Source organism: Jaculus jaculus, chromosome 1 (assembly GCF_020740685.1).
Source record: "Jaculus jaculus isolate mJacJac1 chromosome 1, mJacJac1.mat.Y.cur, whole genome shotgun sequence".
In the NCBI taxonomy this organism is placed as follows: Eukaryota; Metazoa; Chordata; class Mammalia; order Rodentia; family Dipodidae; genus Jaculus; species Jaculus jaculus.
This window is the reverse complement of record NC_059102.1, coordinates 178626412-178648078: the sequence shown is the minus strand read 5'-3', so window position 1 is coordinate 178648078 and position 21667 is coordinate 178626412. Positions and strand designations below refer to the sequence as shown.

At 43.7% G+C, this 21667-nt stretch overlaps 1 protein-coding gene and 1 non-coding gene across 2 annotated transcripts in view; both read left to right on the top strand.

The window, feature by feature from the left end:
• C1H11orf49 (chromosome 1 C11orf49 homolog) overlaps nt 1-21667 on the top strand; it is a 270359-nt gene that overhangs the window by 219273 nt on the left and 29419 nt on the right. Inside the window, exon 4 of the mRNA XM_004657220.3 lies at nt 17479-17563. Coding sequence (XP_004657277.1) covers nt 17479-17563 — 85 coding nt within the window. The remainder of the gene's footprint in view (nt 1-17478; nt 17564-21667) is intronic.
• LOC123457902 lies at nt 1220-1345 on the top strand. Its single transcript, XR_006635255.1, has one exon. It is a non-coding gene; the product is annotated as a small nucleolar RNA SNORA27 (small nucleolar RNA).

Below are 21667 nucleotides of genomic sequence, written 5' to 3'. Positions count from 1 at the left end.
GAGGAAGTGAAATGAGAGAGGATTGGCAGTGCTTTGGCTACCAAGGAAAATGGTGTGCACCTGCCTTAGGCTAGAAATCTGTTACTCATCAATAAAGAACAAAGGCATAATAAAATAATCATGAGATAAGGAGTGAGACTGGGTTAGCCTCAGCAGCCTAAGCTGAAGAACTTCAATGAATTTGCCTTCTGTTAGGCAGTGCCACCCCCACCTCTGTTTCCTGTGCCTGTACAGCACATATGCCCAGCAAGCATGTTCACTTGCCACCCTTCTCTCCCTTTTTTAATCATCCCTTTTAATCCTCTCAAAAACACTCCATAATTAGGACTGTCATTATCCATGCTACAGATGTCATTAATAATATGATTATTATTCACTCTCATTTCTAATTGGCTTGCTCAGTGTCACTTGGCAGTTAGTAAGGAGCTAGGATTTGGATCTGAGTTGGCTGATTCAGGAGCGCTTGCATGCTTAACTGTCACATTCAGTCAGACCCACTCAGGGATTGGGCCAGTGGTATTTAGCCCATCCTTGGTAAAGCTTTGGAGTTGTTGCTAGTGTCTTTGAAACATGATCTCATTCTGTAAGCCCAGTCTGGCTCTGAACTTGAATCCTTCTGACTCAGTCTCCATTGTGCTGGGATTTCACATGTGCACCTCCATGTCCAGCTGAATTTTTAAATATTTTTATTTATTTATGTGCAGGCAGGGAGAGATAGAAGAGACACAGACAGACAGAATGGGCATGCCAGGACCTCCAGCTGCTGCAAATGAACTCCAGACGCATGCACTACTTTGTGTATCTGATTTCTTGTGGGTACTAGGGAATTGAACCTAGATCTTTAGACTTTATAGACAAGCCCCTTAGCTGCTGAGACAGCTCTTCAGCCCCCAGCTGAGTTTCTTATTTTGTTTTGTTTTTCTAAGTAGGTTCTCACTCTAGACCAGGCTGACTTGGAAGTCACTCTATAGTCTCAGGGTGGCCTCAAATTCATGGTGATCCTCCTATCTTGGTCTCCCAAGTGCTGGGATTAAAGGCATGAGTCACCACACCCAGCATCCCAGCACTGGCGAGGCTGAGATAGGAGTATTGCCGTGAGTCCAAATCTGAGACTACGTAGTGAATTCCAGGTCAGCCTAAGATGGAGTGAGACCCTACCTTGAAAAACCAAAAACAGAAAAGAAAAAAAAAAAAAAAAAAAAGGTAAGAGAGGGACTGGATACCCCCTTTCACTTTGCCAGTTGGACTTATGTCTTTATTGGCCATTCAAGTGGGGCAAAGGAAATGCCCATTTAAAACCCAGGCAAACTTAGTGTTGTCTTATAACCTGTCTAGGGAAACATTAAAAGAAAAAAAAAAAAAAAAAAGATAGCCAGGCGCACACCTGTAATCCCAGCACTCAGGAGGCAGAGGTAGGAGGATCACCAGAGTTCAAGGCCATCCTGAAACTACAGAGTGAATTCCAGGTCATCCTGAACTAGAGCGAGACCCTACCTGGGAGGGGGAAGGGAAGAGGGCCTGGAGAGATAGGTCAGCAGTTAAGGGCTTGCCTAGAAAGCCTAATGACCCAAGTTTAGTTTCCCAGTACCCACATAAAGCCAGATGCACAAAGTGGTGCATGCATCTAGAATTCATTTGCAATGACTGGAGACCCCTGTGTGCCCATTCTGTCTCTGTGTCTCTCTTCTCTCTGTCTCTCTCCTTGCAAATAAATAAATAATAGTTTTTTTTTAAGTTAAGGGCTGGAGAGATGGCTTAGTGGTTAAGGCACTTGCCTGTGAAGCCTAAGGACCCAAGTTTGATCCCCTGAACCCATGTAAGCCAGATGCACATGGTAATGCATGTACCTAGAGTTCATTTGTAGTGGTTATAGGTCCTGGCATGCCCATTCTCTCTCCCTCCCCACCCTGAAATAAATAAATAATTTTTTTTTTTTTTTTTTGCTGGGCATGGTGGCACCTTTAATTCCAGCACTCAGGAGGCAAAGGTAGGAGGATTACTATGAGTTCAAGACTGCTAGAGCAATACCCAACCTTAAAAAACAAAATAAATAAATAAATATAATAATAATAAATAATAATTTTTTTTTATTTAAAAGAGGGATGGAGAGATGTCTTAGCTGTTAAGGCACTTGCCTGCAAAGCCTAAGAACCCAGGTTTGATTCCCCAGTACCCATGTAAGCCAGATGCACAAGGGAGCCCATGCATCTGGAATTTGTGTGCCATGGCTAGAGGCCCTGGCATGCCCATTCTCTCTATATATATCTGCCTCTTTCGGTCTCTCTCAAATAAATAAATAAATATATTAATGTATACTTTTTATTGATAACTTCTATACTTACAGACAATAAACCATAATTCTTTCCCCTCCCCCACTCCCCCCTTCACAACTCCACTCTCATTCATATCCCCTCCCTCACTCCATTAGACCTTTTAATTTTGATGTCATTGTCTTTTCCTCCAATTATGAGGGTCTTGTGCAGGTGTTGCTAAGCACTGAAAGGTCATGGATATCAAGGCCAATTTCTGTCTGGATGATAGTATTATAAGCAGTCTACCCTTCCTTTAGCTCTTACATTCTTTCTGCCACCTCTTCTGCAATGGACCCTGAGCCTTGGAGGGTGTGATAAGAGATGTTTCAGTGCTGGACACTCCTCTGTCACTTCTTCTCAGCACTATGTTGCCTTTTGGGTCATCCCAGTGGTCACCGCCATCTGAAAAGAGAAGCTTCTCTAATCAAAAGTGAGAGTAGCATTAATATATGAATATGAACATTAAGTGTAGTGCTTCCAGGGCAGTTTGGTAGGTATAATATATACATTTAGCCAGACAAGAGCAGGCTTTATGCCCCTAAGGCTCATGACCTCCCTTGCCCCCCCCAAAAAAAAAGTTTAAAGAGGGCTGGAGAGATGGCTCAGCAGTTTACACATTTGCCTGCAAAGCCTAATGACCCAGGTTCAGTTCTTCAATATCTACATAAAGCCAGATGCACAAAGTGGCACATGCATTTAGAGTTCATTTGCAGTAGTTTGAGGCACTGGCACACCCATTCTCTCTGTCTCTCTTCTCTCTATCTCTCTCTGCTTGCAAATAAATAATTTTTTTTTAAAAAAGGGCTGGTGACGTAGCTCAGTGGTAGAGTTCTTGCCTAGCATGCATGAGGCCATTGGCTCAATCCCTAACACTACAAAAAAAAAAGAAAAGTTAAAACAGGAGCTGGAGACATGGATCAGCAGTTAAAGTGCTTGCCTGCAAAGCCTAAGGACCCAGGTTTGATTCACCAGTACATAAAGCCAGAAGCACAAGGTGGTGCATGTATTGGAGTTCATTTACAGTGGCTGAAGGCCCTGGCATGCCCATTCTCTCTCTTTCTCTCTCGCTCTCTCATTGCCTCTTTCTCTCAAATAAATAATTTTTTTTAAGTCAAAAGGGGCTGGGGAGGTGGCTCAGTGGTTAAAGGCACTTGATTGAAAGCCTAATGGCTGGGGTTCAACTCCCCAGTTCCACATAGAACCAGATGCACAAAGTGGCACATGCATCTGGAGTTCATTTGCAGTGGCAGAAGGCCCTGGTGTGCCCATGCTTGCTCGCTCATTTTCTCTCTCTCTCTCTCTCTCCCTCTTAAATAAATTTTTATTTTTTTAAAGTCAAAGGGAGCCTGGCATGGTGGCGCATGCCTTTACTCCCAGCACTTGGCAGGCAGAAGTAGGAGTATCACCGTGAATTCAAGGCCACCCTGAGACTACATAGTGAATTCCAGGTCAGCCTGGGCTAGAATGAAACCCTACCTCTGAAGGAAAAAAAAAAAGTCAAAGGGGGTCTGGGAAAATAGTTCAGTGGCTAAAGGCACTTGCTTGCACAGCCTGCTGGTCTTGTTCAATTCCTAAGCCACCCATGTAAGCCACATGCATAAGCATTTGATGTTTGTTTATAGCAGCAAGAGGCCCACACACATATGCAAATAAGTTTTTTTTTTTTCAAGGTAGGATTTCACACTAGTTCAGGCTGACCTGGAATTTACTCTATAGTCTCAGGGTGGCCTTGAACTCATGGTGATCCTCCTACCTCTGCCTCCCAAGTGCTGGGATTAAAGGCCTGCGCCATCACATCCGACTAAATAATTTTTTTGTTGTTGTTCATTTTTATTTATTTATTTGAGAGTGACAGAGAGAGAAAGAGAAAGAGAGAGAGAGAGAGAGAAAGAGAGAGAGTATGGGCACGCCAGGGCTTCCAGCCACTGCAAATGAACTCTAGATGCGTGTGCCCCCTTGTGCATCTGGCTAACATGGGTCCTGGGGAATCGAGCCTCGAACCGGGGTCCTTAGGCTTCACAGGCAAGCACTTAACCGCTGAGCCATCTCTCCAGGCCTAAATAATTTTTTTTTTTTTAAGTTAAAAGAAGGGCTTGTCTCCAGCTGATGGCAATGTGTGAGAAAGAGCCTTGCTGAAGGAAGTGTGTTGTTAGAGCAGGCTTTGGGTGTTACAGTCAGCTTCCCCTTGCCAAAGTCCAGCTCACTCTCTTGCTGCTGTTTTCCACCTGCTGTGGCAAGGTGATGTTCAGCCTCTGCTCATGTCATGCTTTCCCTGCTATCATGAAGCTTCCCCTTGAGACTGTAAACCAAAATAAAATCTTCCTCCCATCAGCTGCTTTTGGCCAGGTGTTTTATCTCAGCAATGCAAACCATTTCTGTTTACATAAGAGCAAGAATGGGTCAGGGGCACTCAAAAGTACCTGCTTGCCGAGAAATTGCAGAAGACACTAGAAAGTGGAGAAACATCCCTTGTTCCTGGATTGGAAGAATCAATATCGTGAAAATGGCAATCTTACCTAAAGCAATCTACACATTTAATGCAATCCCTATCAAAATTCCAAAGGCTTTCTTCATGGAAATAGAAAAAACAATCCAAAAATTCATTTGGAATCACAAAAAACCTCGAATATCTAAAATAATACTGAGCAACAAAAAAGAGGCTGGTGGTATCACCATACCTGATTTTAACCTATACTACAGAGCCATAGGAACAAAAACAGCATGGTACTGGCACAAAAACAGACATGTAGATCAGTGGAACAGAATAGAGGACCCAGATGTAAGCCCAAGTAGCTATAGCCACCTGATATTCGATAAAAATGCCAAAAATACTCATTGGAGAAGAGACAGCCTCTTCAGCAAATGGTGTTTTGAAAACTGGATAAATATCTGCAGAAGGATGAAAATAGATTCTTCTCTCTCGCCATGCACAAAAATTAAGTCCAAATGGATTAAAGACCTTAACATCAGACCGGAAACTTTGAAACTGCTAGAGGAAAAAGTAGGGGAAACCCTTCAACATATTGGTCTTGGCAAAGACTTTCTGAATACAACCCCAATTGCTCAGGCAATAAAACCACAGATTAACCACTGGGACCTAATGAAATTACAAAGATTTTGCACCGCAAAGGACACAGTGAAAAAAGCAAAGAGGCAACCTACAGAATGGGAAAAAATCTTCGCCAGCTATATATCTGATAGAGGATTAATATCTAGGATATACAAAGAACTCAAAAAGTTAAATAATAAGGAATCAAACAAGCCAATCAAAAAATGGGCTATGGAGCTAAATAGAGAGTTCTCAAAGGAAGAAATACGAATGGCATATAAGCATCTAAAAAAATGTTCTACGTCACTAGTCATCAGGGAAATGCAGATTAAAACTACATTGAGATTCCATCTCACTCCTGTCAGATTGGCCACCATCATGAAAACAAATGATCATAAATGTTGGCGGGGATGTGGAAAAAAAGGAACCCTTCTGCACTGCTGGTGGGAATGCAATCTGGTCCAGCCATTGTGGAAAACAGTGTGGAGGTTCCTAAAGCAGCTAGAGATTGATCTACCATATGACCCAGATATAGCGCTCCTAGGCATATATCCAAAGGACTCATCTCATTTCCTTAGAAGTACATGCTCAACCATGTTTATTGTTGCTCAATTTATAATAGCTGGGAAATGGAACCAGCCTAGATGTCCCTCAACAGATGAGTGGATAATGAAGATGTGGTACATTTATACAATGGAGTTCTACTCAGCGGTAAAGAAAAATGAAGTTACGAAATTTGCAGAAAAATGGATGGACCTGGAAAGTATTATACTAAGTCAGGTAACCCAGGCCCAGAAAGCCAAGCGCCACATGTTCTCTCTCAAATGTGGATCCTAGCTACAGATGACTGGGCTTCTGCGTGAGAATGAAAATACTTAGTAGCAGAGGCCAGTAAGTTGAAAAGGAGACATAAAGGGTGGAGAAAGGAAGGGAGGAGGATACTTAATAGGTTGATATTGTATATATGTAATTACAATGATTGTAATGGGGAGGTAATATGATTGAGAATGGAATTTCAAACGGGAAAGTGTGGGGGTGGGGAGGGAGGGAATTACCATGGGATATATTTTATAATCATGGAAAATGTTAATAAAACTTAAAAAAAAAAAGTACCTGCTTGCTTCTACATAATTCCACTTTGCTTTCGCAGCATCTGTCTGAAAAAGTACACACTATCAAACATAAACCACCAATAGTTGGTGAGCTTCCTGAGCCTGTGAGTGGTGGGTGAATGCTGGGCTTGTGTGATGTCCCTGATGGACCCTTTGGGAACTTAGTGTACCCAGACCCTGTTCCATGCACTGCTGCCTAAGAGTACGTGCAGTTTCCTCCATAATGGGGAGGGCACTACCCTGCCAGAGTAGCTAGTTCCATTGCTACCAGATACTTTCTTTTTCCCTGGCACTGGTACCTTCTTCCACAATGCAGTATGCTGCCCATCCTAGGTTTATGTGCTGTGGTGTGTTCACATCATCCAAGCCTCCTCAGATAGTGACTTCCTCCGCCATGGTATCTTGCCCTGCTCCTCCATCTCTCAACAGCCCACCTGAGGCCCAGAACACAGGCAGTACCCTAAGATACAGTGTAGATTTTTAAGTTTGACAAGGTCTAATGGATCCTGGCCTTGGAGTTACTGTTTACCTCAGGATGACCTTGAACTTCTGGTCTTTCTGCCTCCACCTCCCCAATGCTAGGATTACAGTCATGCATCACTGCTGCCAGTTTATGCAGTACCAGGAGTCAAACCTTGCACAAAGGCAAGCCTTCTAGCAATTGAGCTACATCCGAAGCCCTTATAGTTCAGGCTCTTGGTGGTGGTTAGGGATGGCTTACAAGCCTGAGAAAATGTCCATCATGTATCATATACATTCCCTAATTGGAAATGACCACATTCCTTTACATCTGTAACTGATATACACAGTTCCTAGAAAATTTTGTTCATTTTAGACACTGCCATAAAATTATTAACCTGTCTGATTTAACACATTACCTAAGAACATATATATACTGCCCAAAGAAACAGGATAACTAAATTTATCACTGGGTGCTTGGCTTATTTGTAATAAAATATAAATCTAAAGAACTTGGCTTTCTGCCCCTGTTTGAACACACTAAAGATGCTCTAGGGAGTTATAAGTTAGCAAAGGATAGTGTCAATAATAGCCAGAGTACTTTATGCCACAGATAGTAAAGCTGTAAGCAATTGCTTCTCATTCTTTTTGTAGGATCATTTCCCCTTGGAGAACTAATATCATTTCCCTCCATTGATAATATGAAACAACAGTACTGCCAAAAAAAGCTTAAAATTTAAGAACATAGACTGCTCCTCTTCTGGGCTTGGCTTGACAGCAACATAGCCTTTAGGATATTAGCAATCTTCCCGTAACTCTGTACCAAATACTCCATGGAGAGCAAAGCAGCAAGATGCCTTGCCTCCCTCCTTCCCCTGTTCCCCTCTTCCTCACTTCCATTCCCCTTCTCTGCAGAGTAGCACCAAGAAGTATTTACTCAGCTGTGGCCTGGTAACAAAGCCTCCGTGCCCTAGGGATGGGAAGGGTAGTGTGGTCATGCCCCGAACTACCCATGGCCTTCCGAGCATCTCTTGGCAGAGCAGCCTGGCCATGGGTGAGTGTCATCTAGAATGAGCCTTCACAACCCCTGCATAAAGGGACGTAAAAACAATGCCAACTGAAAATTGGAGAGTACACTCATAAGCTGCGGTGTTCTCTGGCTGCTGTGGTAGTTTCTATTGAAATCATGCAGCCAACCAATGAGAGGTCATCCAGTCCTCTGGGTTTCCCATGGCTTGGTAGCATTTCATTATCTCCAGCCCTTATCCTGAACCAGCTAACACACAGGGAACCACACTAATGAGTCCTGACTGAACTCTGTTGTATCCCTACACTTTGGGAGCTAAAAATCCTTGACTCAGGGGAGGTCTTCTTAGCGTAAGGGACAGAGATGTGCCCCAAGTCTTTCTGCTCAGCACTCTTCTGCTGGTCTGTAGGGATGGCACCCTGACCCTAGCAAAGACACAATTTCCCAGGCCTTGACTCTACAACCACATGTCACCATGGTTTTTGTGAGCAAATGTGGACACACATGGTAGTCTATAAAGGAAGATGTAGAAATGACTAAGCTGCCCCCACAGAGCTTCAGAGGCAGGAATTTCCACAACAAAAAGGCAGACCAGATGTAGAAAAGCCATCTTTCTTTTCCTATAAATTAGACCAAGTTAGTCCTTGATGACATTGGGCATCATTCATTTCTTGGACTAGATGAATTTTCTTGGCTAAAATCATTTCACCTTACTCTCTAGGATCAGAGTAAACCTGACTAGTAAAAGGGTATTTTGAATCTGGGTGCTATAGTAGTATTCATGCTAGAGTTGTAGTAATGGAAGACAAACTTTTTTCTTAATTTTTTTTTTTTCCTGAGGTAGGGCCTCTATTTAGCCCAGGCTGACCTGGAACTCACTGTAGTCCCAGGATGGCCTCAAATTCACAGATATCCTCCTACCTCTGCCTTCTGAGTGCTGGGATTGAAGATGTGTGCCACCACACCCAGCTTTAACTTTTTTTTGCAGGGTGGGGCTTGAGGTAGAGTCTCACTCTAGTCCAGGCTGACCTGGAATTCACTATGTAGTCTCAGGGTAGCCTTCAAATTCATGGTGATGCCTCCCAAGTGCTAGGGTTAAAGGCGTGCACCACCACACCTGGCTTAAGCTTTAACTTTTTATTAAGTACTTCCATACATATAGACAATATATCATGATCATAATCTCCTTCCACTTCCCTCTGGTAAGGTGCACTTCTGTGAAGCCCAAGTTTCCTCTGGTTTTCTTAGTAAAAGTAGTGATTCAGGGCTAGAGGGATGGCTTAGTGGTTAAGGTGTTTGCCTGTAAAGCCAAAGGACCCAGGTTTAATTCCCTAGGACCCACATTATCCAGATGCATAAGGGGGTATACACATCTGGAGTTCATTTACAGTGGTTGGAGGCCCTGGCATCCCCATTTTCTCTCTCTCCCTCCCTCTCTCTCTTTCTTTCTCTGTTAAATAAATAAATAAATAAATAAATAAATAAATAAATAAGTAATTTTTTAAAGTAATGATTCATGGGCTAGAGAGATGGCTTAGTGGTTAAGTGCTTGCCTCTGAAGCCTAAGGACCCCGGTTCGAGGCTCATTTTCCCAGGACCCACGTTAGCCAGATGCACAAGGAGGCGCACACATCTGGAGTTTGTTTGCAGGGGCTGGAGGCCCTGGCACACCCATTCTCTCTATCTGCCTCTTTCTCTGTCTGTTGCCATTGAATAAATAAATAAAAATTTTAAAAAGTAGTGATTCATTCTATGAAAATACTCAAATTGACCAAATTAAGGAGATTGTGAGAAGGTTCTAAGGGTGAACTGGCCCATGCACTGTGGTACACCTGTCATCATTTACTGAGAGTTGTAGTGTCTACCAAATAAGAAATTTGTCATGTCTTAGCTCTTATTTTTTAAGAGCAAAGAGAGAGAGAGAGAGAGAGAGAGAGTGTGTCAGGTCCTCTTACTAATGCAAACAAACTACAGGTGCATGTACTACTTTGTGCATCTGGTTTTATGTTGGTTCTGGAGAATTGACAAGCTAGCAGGCTTTGTAGACAAGTGCCATTAACTGTTGAACCATCTCCCCAGCCCCATTTTCAGACAAGTGCCATTAACCTCTGAGCCATCTCCCCAACCTCATCTATAACTCCTGGCTTATCTTGCATACCCATTTGTAGAAATGCCTTCTATGCCTGTATATCTCCCATCTTGGTGTCCACACAGTCACCAGAATTTTGTCTCTGTGAACTTTGACTTAATGTCATTATGTGATACATGTTTTTATTCATTCATTCCCTCAACACATACTTACTGTGATATGTTAGCTGTTGTTCTGAGTCTAAATTTCAGGACTTCACATTTAAATCAGTTAATTATAAATCAGTACTAGCATTGATTGGTCACTTTGTTAGTTTTCTGATTAAAGGACCTTATATATGTTACTTTTTTGATTTTTATAACAATCCCATTAGTGTGGTTATACACACTTTCATTTATTTATTTATTTTGCTTTTTCAAAGTAGGGGCTGTCTCTAACCCAGGCTGACATGGAATTCACTATATAGACTCAGGGTGGCCTTGAACTCAGCAATCCCCCTACCTCTGCCTCCCAAGTGCTGAGATTAAAGACATGCACCACCACACCTGGCAGTTATACACACAAAGAAACCACAGTTCAGAGAACTTGAATAACTTGTCTAAGTGCTGCTGCTGGCAAGTAATGGAGCCAGGTTTTGAAATCAGGTCAGTTGATTACAAAGTCTTAAGTTTAGCACCAATACAACTGTTCTGCCTGGTTCAGTTTGGCCCACCTGAAGGATATCTGTATATTTAAGATAGCTGCAGTGTGTCCGTCACCTACCCACAATGCTATCATTAGAAGTTAAGGCCTCCACAAACTAACTGGATTCTACCTGCTCAGGTGGAACTCTCAGAGCCCCTGGGGACAGATAAGCTTGGATCTGAAGCTCTGTTCTCTCTCTCTCTTTTTTTTTTCCCCCCAAGGTAGAGTCTTGCTCTAGCCCAGGCTGACCTGGAATTCACTATGTAGTCTCATGGTGGCCTCAAACTCACAGCGATCCTCCACCCTCTGCCTCCTGAGTGCTGGATTAAAGGTATGCTCCACCACGTAGCTGAAGCTGCATTCTCTAACAGCTGCTTCCTTGAGAAAGTACACTCTCAGAACTAGAGTTTCTTTCTGAAACAGTCGCAGGAGTACTAACAGAAAAATTTTGCTGGCTAGATACTGGTCTGTCTCCGTACTTTGCATTTACTCACAACTCTGTAATATCCACGTAGACATTTTACATGTGAAGAAACTGAGGCATGAGCTATTAGTCAAGTAATTGGAGGTCAGTGGCAAAGATAGGATTTAGACCCAGGCACTCCAGTGTCTGTGCCAGGCTGCTGTGCTGCCTCTGCAGATGATAGGATCAAGGTGGAAAGCCTCTCTGGCCCTGAGCTAGGTACCCAGTTGGTGAGACCATTAGAAGAATTCAAAGAGAGTTTTAACAGCTCTGACCACCCCCACATAGAGAAGTGCCAATTTGTGGAGATCTTATATGACAGTCTTTGTCTTTGAACTTTCAGGACCTGCTGGCTGAGCTCTGCTAATGTGGGGGACTCCTTTAGAGAGTGTCTGTTGGTACACACCACTTACATTCTCTGCACCTGCAGGGTGCTGAGTGGCTGGCGGAGGGCGGGGCCAGAACCCAATACAGCCCGCAGCACTGGCCTCCTACTTACTGCAGGCATCTTCCCTTGCCGGGCTCAGCCTGTCCAGCTCCAGCCATTACGCAGCGCTTCAATGTTTCCTGTCGGTAGTACTTAGAACTTTTCAGCCTCAACTTCTTACACTAAAAATTCTGATTCACAAGAATTGTCTCCTTGATCCAGTTTACCTGGAGCTAGTTAGTTACTGTATTTTGGAGGGGAAACCAAATTCCTAAACCTTCTCATATTAGGCTGATAAGATCAAGGTGCTAAGTGTTAGCTGGGTAAGCTCTAGAGCTGCTACCTAGGTTTGAATTCCAGTCGACTTCTGTGCAGGTACAATCTGGGGTCTGGGAAATGGGAATAAAGATAGTGAAAATTGGGGAGATGGCTCAGTGGCTAAAGGTACTTGCTTACAAACCCTGATAGCCAGAGGTCAATTCTCTAGTAACCACATAAGCCAGATGCACAAAGTGGCAGATATATCTGGAGTTTGTTTGGAGCAGCAACAGGTCCTGATAGGCCCATTCCTTCTCTCCCTCTCTCATGGGCATGTTGTGTGCGCGTACACACACACAGACACCCACACACACAAATAAACATTTTTAATGGTGAAAATTGGCTATACATGGTGGTTTATATGAGTAACCCCAGAACCTAGGCCACAAAGATAGGAGGATCACTTTTAAGTTCAAGGCCAGCCTATGCTAAGAGTGAGCTCCTGACTCCAAAGAAGATGAGGAAGAGGAGAAGGAAGAGGCAATGGGAAGGGGGAAGAAGAACGGGGTCTGGTCCATAGTACATAATCAGAAACATCAGCAGGTAGACTTTGCATTAAACCTCTCTGGCCCCTTCCCCCCACTACCACCACCCAGCCTGGGATCTTGCACTGGGAAAACAAGTCCTCTTCCTGTCCCCCAAACTCTGGGCTTTCTTTTCCTTAATCATAGGTTATTGCATCCTCTAAGCTCTCATGTCCTTATCTGTGAAATGGGAGCAGAATAATGGAGTCTACTTCATAAGGTTGCTGTGAAGGTTAAGTACACTAATTCAAGCCCTGAGCACAGAGCTCAAAGACTATTCATTCTCATTACTGTTATGCCTGCAGCACAAAAGGCTGTCGGGAAGCCCTTTGAAATCTTGGAGAGAGCTCTAAGAGCCAAAGCCCAGCATGCATGGCAGCATTTGCAGTTAACAAATGCCCAAGTGAGTGTGAACCCTGAAAGCTCCGCTCTGTGGCTTGTACATCACTATAATGCTGTGCTTGGAATGCACAAGGCACGTGGAGATGCCCAGTGAATGCATACAGCAAAGGAGTATTTGGAAATGAGTTTGCCCAAGCAGCATTCAAATATAGAATAAAAACACCTCCTTCTTCTCCTCTCCTCTCCTCTCCTCTCCTCTCCTCTCCTCTCCTCGCCCCCAGAATCTTAAAGCAAAACCAAGTCAACTCCCAGTACTTGGTGTTGCTGTGTTCTAGACATTTTGCTAAATAAACTACATCTCTTTTATTTTATTTCATTTTTTTTTCATGGTAGGGTCTCACTCTAGTCCAGGCTGACCTGGAATTCACTATGCAGTGTTAGGGTGGCCTTGGACTCACAGTGATCCTCCTACCCCTGCTTCCGAGTGCTGGGATTAAAGGTGTGTGCCACTACATCTGGCTTAGGTTTTAGTAGTTTAAGAGCTTTTTGTTACACTAGAGAGAGGAACAAAGTGATGTTGTAAATTATCCTTCTGTCTTTGGGAAGCAAGAACCTGAAGTACATTCAGTAGAACAACATCAAGAACCTAAAGGAGGCCAGGCATGGTGGCGCACACCTTTAATCCCAGCACTCAGGAGCAGAGGTAGGAGGATCACTGTGAGTTCAAGGCCACCCTGACACTGCATAGTGAATTCCAGGTCAGCCTGGGCTAGAATGAGACCCTACCTTGAAAAGAAAAAGAAGAAGAACCTAAACAAGGGCTGGAGACATGGTTTAGCAGGTAAGGCACTTGCCAACAAAGCCAAAGGACCCAAGTTCGTTTCCCAATACTCACATAAAGCAAATGCACAAGGAGGCACACATGTCTGGAGTTCATTTGCAGTGGCTAGAGGCCCTAGCACACCCATTCTCTCTCCTTCTCTCTGTGTGTCTCTTTTTCTGTCTCTTTCTCAAATAAATAAATAAGTATTTAAAAAAAAAAAAAAAAGAACCTAAAGGAGGGCTGGGAGATGGCTCAGTATATCAAGTGCTTGCTGTGCGAGCTGAGTACCTGAGCTCCAGTCTCTAGAACCCACATGAAGCTGGTTGCAGTAATGTGAGCATCTGTAATCTCAGAGCACCTATGGCAAGATGAGATGTGGAGACAGGAGAATCACCCAGAAGCTCATGGGTCAGCTAGCCTGGTGAACTCTGGTGAACAAGAAATGCTGCCACACAGGGTATGGTGGTGCACGCCTGTAATCCCAGCACTCGGAAGGCAGTGGTAGGAGGATCACCATGAGTTCAAGGCCACCCTGAGACTACATAGTGAATTCTAGGTCAGCCTGAGCTACCTCACAAAAAAAAAAAAAAAAAGAAAAAAAGAAATGCTGCCTATGGAGAGATGGCTTATTGGTTAAGGCACTTGCCTGCAAAGCCAAAAGACAAAGGTTCAATTCCCTAGTACCCACATAAGCCAGATGCACAAGGTGGCACATGTGTCTGGAGTTTGTTTGTAGTGGCTAAAGACCCTAGCATACCCATTCTCTCTGTGTGTGTGTGTCTTTCTCCCTGACTTTCTCAAACAAATAAAATAAAATAAAGTTTAAAATATTTATTATAAAAAAAAAAACTAGGCATGGTGGCACACACCTTTAATCCTAGCACTTGGGAGCAGAGGTTAGGAGGATCACTGTGAGTTTAAGGCCACCATGAGACTACACAGTGAATTCCAGGTCAGCCTGAGCTACAGTGAAATCCTACCTCAAAAAAATAAAATAAAATAAAATAAATGAGAGAGAGAGATGCTGCCTTAAACAAGGAAGAAGTCATGGACTGACGCGCAAGGTTGTTGTCTGATCTACACATGGACACTGTGGCCTATGTCTGCCCACATTCACACACACAAACATGCACACAACACACACCCCCAAATCCTAAAAACCTAAAGGGGTGCTGGGATATAGTAGAGCACTTGCCTAGCAAGTCTGGCTTCCACCCCAGCACCACCACAGAAACAAAAACAAAAGCAAGGGCTGGAGAGCTGGTTCAGCAGTTAAGGTACTTTGTGAAGCCTAAGGACCCAGGTTCAATTCCCCAGTGCCTATGTAAACCAGATGCACAAGGTGGCACATGTGTCTAGAGTTTGTTTGCAGTGGCTAAAGGCGCTGGTGTGTTTATTCTTTCTTATCTATCTGCCTTTCTCTCTATCTGTCTCTCTCAAATAAATAAAATAAAAATAAAAACAAAAATAACAAAAAGAATCTAAGCAGGTCGTCAGTTCTAGAAACCAGGAGGCTAAAACCCATTCCTTGCCGTATCTTTATTAGATTATTAGGTGTGGATATTATGTATCTCTTCTCTCTTTCTCTCTCTGTCTTCTCCTCCCTCTCTTCTTCCCTCCCTTTCATGGAACATTCTCCTTTTTGGTTTCCTTTGCCCTTTCTCTCTATTTATCATCCCAAGGTTATTTTCTAGGAGATAAATGAATTCTTCTGCAATTGCCAAGAATGGTATCAGATATACTCACCAGAGTTTAGCCTATAAAAGCACTTGATGATTCAAAGACAGAACTTACTTCATGTAAGCCAGGCATGGTGGAATGCACCTATAATCCCAGCACTCGAGAGGCTGAGGTAGGAAATTGCCATGAGTTCAAGGCCAGCCTGGATTACAGAGTGACTTCCAAGTTATCCTGGGCTAAAGTGAAACTGCCTCAAAACAAAAAAAAGGGGGGGCTGGGGAGATGGTCCAGCAGTTAAAGTCACTTTCTTGGCAAGGTTCAATTCTGGGTTCAATTCCCCAGTACCCATGTAAAGCCAGATACACAAAGTGGCACATACATCTGCAGTTTATTTGCAGTGCAAGAGGCCCTGCAATGCCTATTCCCTTTCTCTCTCTTATTCTCTCTCTCTCTCTCTCTCTCTCTCTCTCTCTCTCTCTCACACACACACACACACACACACATACATATGCAAATAAGTAAATAAAAATATTTTTAAATAAATAAAAGTAGTGCAAAGAATGAAGTAGACACTCATTAGATTCAGTGGCTTTTCTCCCTTCCCTTCACCTGTCCTACTCCTCACCCCAGCTATTACTCCTCTATACTTGAATTAGATCTTCCAGGCTGTGTCAGGGGTCAGGCAAATAAGGATAGCACATACTCCATTATAGCCAAGACCAAGACCGCAAAAGCCAGCTTGATCCCTTGACCTACATTGACACTGAGTCTGGTCCTTTGGTGTCCCAGCCTTTGGCACTGTGGTTAGTTTAACTCTCTGCCCCCACCTTGAAGTGAGCTTTGATGAAAAAGTAGTAGGAACCCAGGACTATCCCTAGAGATTTGGGGGTTTTTGTTGGAAAAGCATCAACCAAATGAACAGGGCTAGGAGCTCTGCATTCCTGTGGCTTGGGCTGACTTAGGTCCAGAGAAACCCAGTGCCCAGATGTGATCACCATCTTTATTCCCCTATGTAGCCATGGACTCTGTTTCCTTCCTCCACCTAGAATGGCTAGGGGCTGGATTGCTCTTTCCTGGCCATGGGCATGCCTTCCATATTTGAAATGCTATGGAACATGGGAACATGGGAACTGCTGTAAGTGTCTGCTGCCTGGCTGATCCAGAATCTTTTTAGCTGTAACACAGGAAATAACATAGTCATGTTTAAGCATCCAGTGTCTTTCTTCTCCCTTGGGATACCTTCAGGCTCTCTGACAATTGCCTCTTTGGCAGATCTGGACCACAGAACCTTCTGACTCTTCTGTCCCATAGCACTGATTCTGGTATTGGACTTGTTTGGATGCCTTGATTGTGTGTCTTGGACCTTTGTCTTGGCATCCTTTAACATGATGACCAGATCTGTGCGCAGGCATCCAAAGGAGTCAGACTGCTGCAGTCCTGGCTGACAGCATAATAAGGTCTGTGGGTTGTATTCTATATACTCCTCTCCCTCATCCATGCAAGGCTGTTTGCCTTGGTGCTCCCTCCAGATATTTTGTGGACAGTCTTTGGGCATGTGGTGGTAAATGTTCCCATTCCAGAGAATTTCAACAGACCTCACCAGATTTAGCATGACTCATTCACCAGGATTTTTATAGACAGGAAAAAACAGGGCAAGAGGGCTGATGAAGGTGCCTCTGTTGTTTCCTCTCCTCACCTGACCACTTCTCAAACTAGTCCAAATGCCATTACCTGGGCGCCTTTACCCACAAAAGGCTTTGTACAGATATCAGTCTTAAAATCTCACCCATTGGGCTGAGGTGGCATAGTGATTAAGACACTTGCCTGCAAAGCCAAAGGACCTGGGTTCAATTCCCCAAGACCCACATAAGCACAAGGAGATGTGTGCATCTGAAGCCCTGGCACGCCCATTCTCCCTCCCCCCATCTGCCTCTCTCTCTCTCTCAAATAAATAAAAATAAAAATGAAAAACAATTAAAAGAAGAGACTTGTCTTAGGTGGTTTTTAAAGAAAGGAAGACATTTTAAAAAAAATCTCACCCATTAATACTGACTTGCCTTTCAATGAGCATTTCTAACAAAACTGGGTCTGAAGCCCATGAAATGACCAAAGAGAGGTCAATGATTTGAACTGCAGAGTCTTAATGTGTTCCTCTCTCTTACACTTCAGATCTGCTGACCATGAGGGAATACCACTGTTTGCTGCAGTTACTGTGCCCAGATTTCCCACTGGAGCTCACACAGAAAGCAGCCAGGTACGTGTCGTAAACTCTTGAAGGTAACTGTGTGCTCTATGGGCCCGAGCTTCACAGAGAAGCCTGACAGCACATAAGGGTAAAAGACATTAAGGGAACAAATGGCCTTCAGAGAAGGTTCTATTTGGGATTGACCCCGAAGCATAATACTTTCTGCATTTCCTAAGGGAAACTGGAATGATCCTTTGTGGTTTCTGTGGGGAGCCTCAGCGTCTGAGATAGAGTCAGAGGGTGGTAAGACGAAGACACGCACATACCCTAGAGGATATTATGAGGAATGGGGGCTAAGAGTGACTTGTGATGAAGAATGTTGAGGCAGGACTGGAAAGATGTGGAGTGGATAAACCCAATGGGGGAGGGCTGATACTGTCATGTGGACTAAAATGAGACTCCCAAGATTAGCACAGGACCTAGACTTGGAAAGACAGTCAGGAACCCCAAATTTCTGTCTGACTTTTCAACCATTCACATTGTGTAACTAAATGAAGTAAAATGAACCTAAGCCAAAGTTTACTTATTTAATGCAAATCTGAGAAAGGTGGCAAATACAAGCACAACAAAATCTCACTTTCTGAACTGTCCAGCTCCCATAAATCAGACTGAACAGACTTGCTTTCATTACTTCATTTAAGTTTACTTGTCTCACCTCTAACACTTAATCCTCGTGAAAACAGTGACTTCACAGTTTACTGCAGAGGAAACTGCGGCACAGAGATAGATGTTAACTATGTTGCCCAAGTATACTGATAGTTTGTAAGTAGTAGAAGCATGACTTGGAGCCAAGCTGGGCTCAAGTGAACAAGTTTACTCTCGTCATTCTCCTGCCTCTGTATGCTGCGTCAGTTCTGATCCATGGTTTGTTAGGCTGAACCAAGAATTCCCTTCCTCCTCCTGAAAGGAGTAAGTGCGCCTCCACTGACTTAGAAGATGGAAGCCCAGGGCTGAGGAGATGGCTCAGCATAAAAGCACTTGTCACATAAATATGAGCACCTGAGTTTGGATTCCCAGAACTCATGTACAGCCACACACTGTAGTGCTAATGTCTGTAATCCCAGTGTGCCTACAGCAAGAGGAGAGCCGGGACAGGAGAACTGCCCAGGAGCTTGCAGGAGACTAGCCTAGTGATCTCAGCCCAGTAAACAAGAGACCCTGCCTCAAACAAGGTGGAAGATGAACACCACCACCGTCAGAAGTCTCGTTTTAGTCCACATGACAGTATCAGCCCTCCCCCATTGGGTTTATCCACTCCACATCTTTCCAGTCCTGCCTCAACATTCTTCATCACAAGTCACTCTTAGCCCCCATTCCTCAGAATATCCTCTAGGGTATGTGTGTGTCTTCTGACCTCCCACATGTGTGCCATGCCATGTGCACACCCACACTCACACACATTAACATGAACACATACATATATACACACCAAAAAAAAAATATATATATATATATATGATTTAACCCAAGAGTTCAGAGGGGGAAATGCAGCCTTTTAAAGACTTTGAGATTAGCCTGGGACTACTTTGTGTGTTCCAGGTCAGCCTAGACTAGAGTGAGACCCTACCTCAAAAAACAAAACAAAACAAAAAAAAAACCCCACAAGTCTTATCTAAAGAATACCTAAATAAAGAAAAGGGTGCATGCCTTTAATCCCAGCACCCCAGAGACACAGGAAGGGAGAATTGCTGTGAGTTCCTTAAAGACTTCAAGGTTAGCCTGGGATTACAGAGTCAGTGCCAGGGTCAGCCTGAGCTAGAGTGAGACCTTACCTCAAAAACCAATAAATAGGGCTGGAGAGATGGCTTAGCGGTTAAGTGCTTGCCTGTGAAGCCTAAGGACCCCGGTTCGAGGCTCAGTTCCCCAGGTCCCACGTTAGCCAGATGCACAAGGGGGCGCACGCGTCTGGAGTTCGTTTGCAGAGGCTGGAAGCCCTGGCGCGCCCATTCTCTCTCTCTCCCTCTGTCTTTCTCTCTGTGTCTGTCGCTCTCAAATAAATAAATAAATAAAATAAAATAAACCAATAAATAAATTAATGAATGAATTCTAAAAAAGAAAGAGGGAAGGAAGGAAGGAAGAGAAAGAAAGAAAGAAAGAAAGAAAGAAAGAAAGAAAGAAAGAAAGAAAGAAAGAGAGAGAGAGAGAAAAGCCGAGCATTGTGGTGCATGCCTTTAATCCCAGCATTTGGGAGGAAGAAGTAGGAGGATTGCCATGAGTTTGAGGCCACCCTGAGACAACATAGTGAATTCCAGGTCAGCCTGGACTAGAGTGAAACCCTACTTTGGAAAACCAAAAAGAGAGAGAAAGAAGAGGACTCAGGCCTAGTAGCAAATCTCTATAAGCCCACTACACAGAAAGCTAAGACAGGAGGGTCACAAGTCCAACGTCAGCCTGAGCTACATAGTGAGACCTGAATATCAGACAAGAGGGGGAGGGGGAGAGGAGAAAAGAAGAGGGGAGAACAGGGAAAAGGGAAAGGGAGAGGGAGAACCTTATGTATAAATTTGTATGCTGTAGGAGAGCAAGCAGGATCTATTCTAGGTTTGTTTGCTACCAAGTCCCTCTGAGTCCCTATCATTTAGCATCATGCCTAGACACATGCTAGATATTGCATGCATGTTTGCTAAATGAATGTGTGAATAAATGCATGAATACACATTATTGGCTGACATTTTACATGAGTCTAATTTACTAGAACAAGAATCAGCAACATTTTTTTTTTTTTTTTTTTTTGAGATAGGGTCTCACTATAGCCTAGGCGGACCTGGAATTCACTATGTAGTCTCAGAGTGGCCTTGGACTCACGGTGATCCTCCTACCTCTGCCGCCCAAGTGCTGGGATTAAAGGCATGCGCCACCATGCCTGAGTCCTTTAGTCAGCAACTTCTTATATTCAGCTATTCAACAATTTTTAAATATTTTATTTATTTATCTGAGAGAGAGAGAGAGAAAGAGGCAGATAGAGAGAACCTGGGTGCACCAGGGTCTTCAGCGACTGTAAATGAACTCTAGACACATGTGCCACCTTGTGCATCTGGTTTATGTGGGCACTGAAGAATTGAACCTGGGTCCTTAGGCTTCACAGACAAGCACCTTAACTACTGACCCATCTCTCCAGCCCACTTTTTGTTTTGTTTTTTGGATTTTCAAGGTAGGGTCTCACTCTAGCCCAGGCTGACCTGGAATTCATTATGTAGTCTCAGGATGGTCTCAAACTCTTGGTGATCCTCCTACCTCTGCCTCCCGAGTGCTGGGATTAAAGGCGTGCACCACCACACCTAGCACTTTTTGGGTTTTTTGAGGTAGCATCTCATAGCCCAAGCTGACCTGGAACTCACTCTGTAGACCCAGGATGGCCTCAGACTCACAGCGATCCTCCAACCTCTGTCTCCCAAGTGCTGGGATTAAAAGCCTGCATCACAATGTCTGGTTTAAAATAGTTCTCTTTTTTTTTTTCAAGGTAGGGTCTCATTCTAGCTCAGACTGACCTGGAATTCACTCTGTAGTCTCAGGGTGGACTTGAACTCAGGATGATCCTTCTACCTTCTACCTCTGCTTCCCGAGTGCTGGGATTAAAGGTGTGTGACATCCCATTCTATCTCTCTCCCACTATCTGTCTTTCTCCCTGTGTCTGTCACTCTCAAATAAATAAATAAATAATGAACAAAAAAAAAATTAAAAAAAAAAAGGGATGGAGAGATGGCTTAGCGGTTAAGCGCTTGCCTGTGAAGCCTAAGGACCCCGGTTCAAGGCTCGGTTCCCCAGGTCCCATGTTAGCCAGATGCACAAGGGGGCGCACACGTCTGGAGTTCGTTTGCAGTGGCTGGAAGTCCTGGTGCGCCCATTCTATCTCTCTCCCTCTGTCTTTCTCCCTGTGTCTGTCACTCTCAAATAAATAAATAAATAATGAACAAAAAAATATATTTTAAAAAAAAAAGGTGTGTGCCACCACACCTGGCTTTTTTTTTTTTTTTTTTTTTTGAGGTGGTATCTAAAGTTGTGTGCCACCATGCCTGGCAAAATTTCTTTTTTAATACTTTTTTTGGAGGGATACAATTCACATATCATACATTTTACCCACTTAATATGTAAATTTCTGCAGTTTTTAGTATA